Source organism: Octodon degus, unplaced genomic scaffold (assembly GCF_000260255.1).
Source record: "Octodon degus isolate 3935 unplaced genomic scaffold, OctDeg1.0 scaffold00058, whole genome shotgun sequence".
Taxonomy (NCBI): Eukaryota; Metazoa; Chordata; class Mammalia; order Rodentia; family Octodontidae; genus Octodon; species Octodon degus.
Genome location: NW_004524634.1, coordinates 5,877,058 through 5,884,165, shown reverse-complemented (window position 1 = coordinate 5,884,165; position 7,108 = coordinate 5,877,058). Strand labels below are relative to the sequence as shown.

The following is a 7,108-nucleotide window of genomic DNA, read 5'->3' as shown; positions in this document are numbered from 1 at the left end:
TGCGAGTTCCAGACTGATCTGCATAGTGAGACCCTGCCTCCAAAAGGAAGAGAGAGAGAGAGAGAGAGAGAGAGAGAGAGAGAGAGAGAGAGAGATCAGCATTTAATTGTCAAAACAATATTAACACAAACATTTCTTTTCAATGTACTAAAGAAATTAGTATTATAACTATCTTAACTACCTCATATATGTGTGTTTGAACCCAAGACTTCATGCATCTACCACTGAGTTATATCCTCAGCTCTTTTTATTTCAAGATGGGATCTTGTTAAGTTACACAGGCTATCACTGAACTTGCAATCCTGCTTCTGCCTCCTCGAGTAGATGGGATTACAGGCATGCTCCATTATGTGAAGCTCAGAAATCTGTGTTTTGTACATTTGGCCACTCTCAGCTCAGAGAACCAAACCAGGCCTACCTACCTCCAGAACCTTGGCCTTACCAAGCACTAACATGCTGCATCCAGACAACTCTGAACAAAAGGGATAGTAATTTACTTCTTTCAAAGGAAGGTCTGGGGCCCTCAAAGACCAGGAACTCCTGCAACCAGCCTTTCCTCCACTATTACATAACATCTGCCCATCATTTTAACCAGAATTTCTCTGTCTTCCCCCATATCCTCTTCCCAGGGCTTTCAGCACCAGGGTCAGAGCCAGAATGTTCATCTGTAATATTTCAGAAGTCTGCACATCTTTAAGGTGCATGTAAAACTTACATTGAGACTTCTGCAAGCTTTTCTGCTGTGGAGGTCCACTGGAATCCAGAGACCCAGGCACAACTGGAATGAGTTCTAGGGAAATCAGACCTCTCCTAGGGCAGATATGACCTACCTGAAATTATAAGCAATCACAATAAAAATCATACTATAGCTATCTGTTATTTTTTTTAAGCCGAGGCACTGCCTCACATGTGAATTTCTGGACACATGGCTCACTACAAAAAAAAAAAAAAAAATGAAGCAAACACAAAAGCCGTGAGCACTCCTAATATTGGCTCCTTGGAAGAATGATCCTCAGATGTTTACTTTGACCCCTTAAAAGCCTCTCTAGCACACAGCACCTGCTTCTGGGCTGCCTAGGGCCCTTCTCCCCATCTGTAGACACTTCCTTTAGAGGCCTCTTTCTGGCAGACAAAAATCCATAGACAGTTATTGCTGAGTATCTTTTCTTATTCTCTGGTGCAGGCTTTGCCACCTCTGCACTGAACCATAGGTGGTAAGAAGTGCACCTGGGTCTGTATTTGAGCCCTGCTAAAGAGCTTCCCCAGCTTTGGAGCACTGGTTATACAATAATTCAAGTAATTCTCATCCTGATTGCAATAAAAAACAGATAAGGAATTTTTTGAAAATATTTACAACTAAGCTCCACCTCCAGAAATCCTGATTTAATTGGTCTGAGTTGAGAATACATGCATCAGTATTCTTTTTATTTATTTTTTTCACATCAGTATTTTTTAAAGTTCTCAGTGATTCTTACTGCAGCCAGATGGATGCAGGTGCCTGAGCCTCAAGACTAGGGACAAGAAATTAAGACATCACAGAGAGAAAATCTGGGGGAGCCAGAGTCCTAGGCAAAGTCTCCCTTCTTGACTTCCCAGGCTGTGGTATATACCAGACCAAGAGCCATCCTACCCAAAATTTAATGTCCAGCCAGGATAGGCAGCTAGATCTGCCACTCTGTTTTTTCATGCAATGTCTATGTTTGTTTTTACCTTATGCTGCAATTAACCCAGTTGTTTCCCAAATCCTTACCATTAACTACTGCCTCTCACAAATACTCAACCTTTTTATATTTGCCAGTTTGCTTAGTCTTCAAACCAAGTATGCATTTTATTCAAAAACTTTGTAGTATCAAGAATTTAAACCTAGTGAGAGGGCTGGCCAGATAGCTCAGCGGACTAAAGCACCTGCTTAGGCAGATTGCAGCAGTCAGGGTTTGATCCCCAGCATGCTGTGCAGGCCCCTCCCCCAGGACATGCTGAGATGGCCATTGAGACAGTGTGGTGGCACATCTGTAATCCCAGTGCAGTGCTTGGGAGGCTGAAAACAGGAGAGCCACTGTGAATCTGATCTATGTAGTAAGGTCTTGTAGACCCTGTACTAAATAAAAAATAAAAATAAAAAATAAAAAAAAATCCTAGTGAAATACCACATTTTACCCTCTGGGATATGAAGATAACTCCTGGAGCAGAAGCTCAATACCTAAGACCAATGGAGGCTTGCCCAATAGCTCAGTTGTTTAAAGTGCTGCTTGGGCAAGTGCAGTCAAGTGCAGGGGACCACAGTTTGATCCCCAGCCCCACAAGCCACACCATACCTGCCCTTAAGGCAGCCAGAACTAGCCAAAAAAAAAAATCCTTCTCCAATTTTGGGGCAAGGGAGACAGCTCAGCAGCATAAGTGCCTGCCTGGCAAGTGCAAGGTCCTGAGTTTGGTCCCAGGTACTGTCAAAAAAAAAAAAAAAAAAAAAAAAAAAGCCTAAGACCTACATGTTGCATTAATAGCTCATATTCAACCTAATGCCCTCTTCAGAACTATAGTCTAATGTTAAAGTGATGCACTGAGGCCCAGAAGGTCCTACACTCATGTTTTGAGGGGAATTACAAATAAGCTGTTTAAGGAACTTGTTCCTCCCATAACCCTGAACGTCCCTAGAAGAGCCCACAAAGAAGCAGTAGCAGTCAGCTGATTGCCTGACTTCTGCTTTCCTGCTCTTCCTTCATCAGGCTTGCAGTCTTGCCAAAGCTTAACCACAGGGAAGCATGAGAGGCAAATTTCCTTCTGTGACTACAGAAGGGCCCCTGCATATTTTAACATTAGCTGACTGTTTCACAAAGGATGCATCTTCCTCTCAGACTGGATTACAAGCCAGATCTCACAAGATACTTGCTCTGCCCACCCCAAAAGTAAAACAAGTAAAATTAATTTCAGATTCTGAAAATAAGTAAACAATTGTGTAGAGCTATAGACATGCTATGGGTTGCAGATGAGATTTTTCTTCCCAAACCAATCATATTTTCTTCTTCCCATTCTCCTGCCTCCTCCCATCCTTTGATTGCCTGGTAGAAGTAAAATGACAGATGTCTCTTACTAACATAGCCTGAGGTAACTTGTGACTCATCCATTCTCCTCCAATCTTGCTTTTATTGTAGTGCACTTGAAATGTGATATCCAGGAACGACTTCTCAGCCCGTCCCTGCTCCCTGGTACAGCTGATGGCTATTTGAGGATGGATGACCCCAAAGGAGACTTCAGCACACTTTACCAGATGGCTTCTCAGTCATCAGCTTCTCATCACAAGCTCCGAGTGATCAAGTATGCGCCAAGGGAAGCTTCCCAATCCATGCACATGCTATTCTTACTAGCTCCATGACTAGGAGGTCCAAAGATTTAGGCAGGCAAGAATCCACATTGGAAAAAAAAAAGTATCAATTTTGAGGTAACAGGTACAACTTGAAAAATGTAAGTCAGGTTACTTAGCATGTGGAGGCCAAAGCAGATGATTAAAGAAATGTTGCAGAAGAACACTTGGCAGACTGCATGAGAGTTGAAAATCCATAAAAGTCTCTGAGCACAAGTCTTTAAGAGCAAGATCAGTAGAAAGGTGTTTAACCATTTAATGAATGCTTATGGAATGCCTATTATGGTTAGATATCAGTATAAGAGCTCCAACCTTCAAGGAGCAAGCGCACACAGAACCTACCCTGGCCCCCACCCATTTCTCTAAGCACTAGAATTTCTGCTTCCTGGAAAATCAGTTCTAGCATAGAATTAACAATGATTGCAAAGGCCATTTTTATTGTTTTCTAGTGCCAAAGGACCCACGTATATATAAATTCCTGAGTTTTGAGAGTCTCCTGTGTATCAGATACCACGTTAAATGCTGGCTGTACAGAGACAAATAATTCAGAGGCCCTAATATAAAATCTTTCACAGTGGGCCCTTAGAGCTAAGTTGCATTTAATTGGATCTAGGTAGAGATTTTAAATGTCACTCAGGAGTCACTCTCTGTCATCATCTTCTTCCTAGGGCCCTGAAATCTAGTGGGTTCTGCGAGTCATTGACATATGGGCTTCCCTTCATCCTTAGACCCACAAGCTGCTGGCAGCTGGACTGGGATGAGCTGGAGACAAACCAGCAGCGTTTTCATGCTCTGTGTCACAGCCTGTTGGTGAGTAGCCATGTACCCAGGTGAGAGTGTTCAAGTGCCAACCACAGAAAAGCAACAGATATCCTTCCCTAATCCTGTATCTTTCTCAACCATCAAAAGGACAAAAAAAAAAAAAAAAAAAACTGGAAATACTCGGAAGACTGGAATAAATATGACTTCCTTTTGTTGACTTAGTGTTATAAGAGAGCATAAGTCCTGAATTTAATTATATCATACTAAATGTATCTATCTATCTATCTATCTATCTATCTATCTATCTATCTATCTAACTAACTATCTATCTATCTTCTGTTTGAGACAGGATCTTACTATGTAGTTTAAACTGGCTTGGACTCACTATGTAGCCTAGGCTGGCCTCAAACTCATGGTGGTCCTCCTTCCTCGGCCTCCTAAATGTTGGAGCTACAGGCATGCAACACCATACTCAGTCTATAGTACTAACTTTAAAATCTTCTATTTTATAAGGTTAACATTCAAATTACAACAGAAATTTTTCCATAAGTAATATTTTTAAACTTTCTTGTGCATACCTGTAATCCCAGCACTCAGAAGACTGAGGTAAAAGGATTGCCATGAGTTCAAGGCCAGCCTGGGCTACAAAGTAAGTTCAAGGCCAAGGCCTGACTGAACTACATAGCAAGACCCTATCTAAAAAAAAAAAAAAAAAAAAAAAGCTAGGGCCAGCCAGATAGCTCAGCAGATTAAAACACCTGCTTAGGCAGACACAGGGACCGGGGTTTGATCCCTGGTGTGCCGTGCCAACCCACTCCCGGAGCGCAATGAGATGGTGACTGAGACTGGGCATGGTAGTGTACACTTGTAATCCCAGTACTTGGGAGGCTAAAAACAGGAAGATCACTACGAGTCCAATCTGTGTAGTGAGAGACCCTGTAGACCCTGTGCTAACTACATTAAAAAAAAAAAAAAAAACTACTTCATACTACTGTGCTAGCCATTATGGTTTATTTAAATGAGGAGCTCCTGGTCTATAATAGGCATTCTACTAAGGCTAATATATATGTTAGACACAAACATTATCTATAACCTCAAAGCCTTATTCTCTTAATGGAAGACACAGAATATATGCACACATATTCTTAATTGTGACAAGTTTATTTTTTCCTTTTTTATTAGTATATGTTTACAATACATAATAAATATATTCATTAGAGGGAATTGGTACATATACATATCATATCTTGATCTGTTTTTAGTTCTTGTTCCCTGCCAATTGTAATAAGCTTATAAAGAAAAAGAAGAGGCTGCTATACAAGAGCCTGTCTGTGGAAAAAAAAACATTTAAACTGAGACCTACATGATGAGTAGGATTACCCAAGTGAAAGCGGCAGGAAAAGGCAGGTACAGGGAAAGGAATATGCAAATATTTCAGATCTGGAAAGATCTAAGAGAAAAAAGAAGAACCAAAAAAGCATTATACAACTTTAAAGAAAGAAACTTAGGGTGTAACTCAGTGATAGAATATTTTGTACTGTGTACAAGGTTTGGGGTGGATTCCAGAACTGAGGAGAAAAAAAAAGAGAGAGAGAAAGAAAGGGGGAGAGGAAGAGGAGAAAAGAAGAGCCACTGTGACTAAAGTATGGAGTAAGGGGAAAGATGGGCAAAAGGTGGGGTTGGTGAAGGAAATAGGAGTCAAACCTTGCAAACTTTTGTAAGTCAGATTAAAGACTTTGGACTGTAAGCAGAAAAAAAAAATCATGAAAAATAACATTGTCTTTTTTTTCTTGCGGTACTGGGAATTGAACTCAGGACCTTGCACTTGCCAGGCAGGCTCTTATTCTACTGAGCCATCTTGGTTTTTGTGTTTGTTTGTTTTTTGTTTGTTTGTTTGTTTGTTTTGTACTGGGAATTGAATGCAAGACCTTATGCTCACCAGGAACTTGTGCTACTGAGCTATATCCCTAGCCCAACATCATTTATTTAAATTAGGGGTTTTTTTATTTGTTTCGTTTTTATTTAAGACACAGTTTTGCTAATTTCAGCTGATTTTTGAATTCACTATGTAGCCCAGGCTGGCCTTGAATTCCTGGCAGTTCTCCTGCTTCAGCATTCTAAATGCTAGAATTACAGGTATATACCACCATGCCCAGTGACAATTTAAATTTTTAAAATATTACTTGGTCAGATACAAGAATGGTTATAAGAAAATAAAGTGGATAGGTTATTATAATAGTGTGGGTAGGAAATAATGATGGTTTAGACTAAAATGCTGGAAGATAAGAAAACTATGTTAATAGAGAAATACAGTAGAGATAGAATCATAAGAAACTGGTGAAAGATTGGATGTGGTGAGTGAAAAAAGAGGAAGTGTCAAATAACTTCTTGGTTTCTGACTTGAACAAACAAATGGATGACATTCCCTGAAATGAAAACAAAAGAATAGACACACATGTGAAAGTAATGCAGTGCTTAGAAATTAAAATAAAGCAACCAAAAACAGAATATAATGACAGATATAAAACAAAATTTTGACCTAATAGGATATGGGTGGTCAGAATGGCACAGCACTGCCTCTTCATGACTATCAGAAGCAGACTTCTTTTCCTGTTTCAAAGCCCACACTCCCTTTTTGGAGCCACCCACTGAGTTCCTGTTTCCTATCTGAAGAGCGATGTGCCCTCCTGACTTTGCAGAACAGAGACATCAGACAAGCTCTTGAATGTTAGTGCCAACAGCTCAGCTTACTATTTGCTTCACCCAATTCCTGGGAGTCTTGGAGATGATCTGTCACTCAGGAGGAATTTCTCCCAAGTGGCTTCAGTTCATTCAGTATATAATATTTTAAACAAATATGTTAGTGCACTGTTGGAAGGAATATATATTTTTGTTAAAAGATGCCCATCAACACATCAACATTCTTTCATCAAGAGTTTATCTCAAGGCTGGCAAATCGGGCCCAGGATGTAGAGCGGCTGTGCCTGA

At 40.4% G+C, this 7,108-nt stretch overlaps 1 protein-coding gene across 1 annotated transcript in view; it reads left to right on the top strand.

Moving 5' to 3' along the window:
- M1ap (meiosis 1 associated protein) overlaps positions 1-7,108 on the top strand; it is a 108,966-nt gene that overhangs the window by 79,148 nt on the left and 22,710 nt on the right. Inside the window, exons 6-7 of the mRNA XM_004634132.3 lie at positions 3,150-3,312; positions 4,027-4,168. Of these exons, the coding sequence (XP_004634189.1) occupies positions 3,150-3,312; positions 4,027-4,168 (305 nt within the window). The remainder of the gene's footprint in view (positions 1-3,149; positions 3,313-4,026; positions 4,169-7,108) is intronic.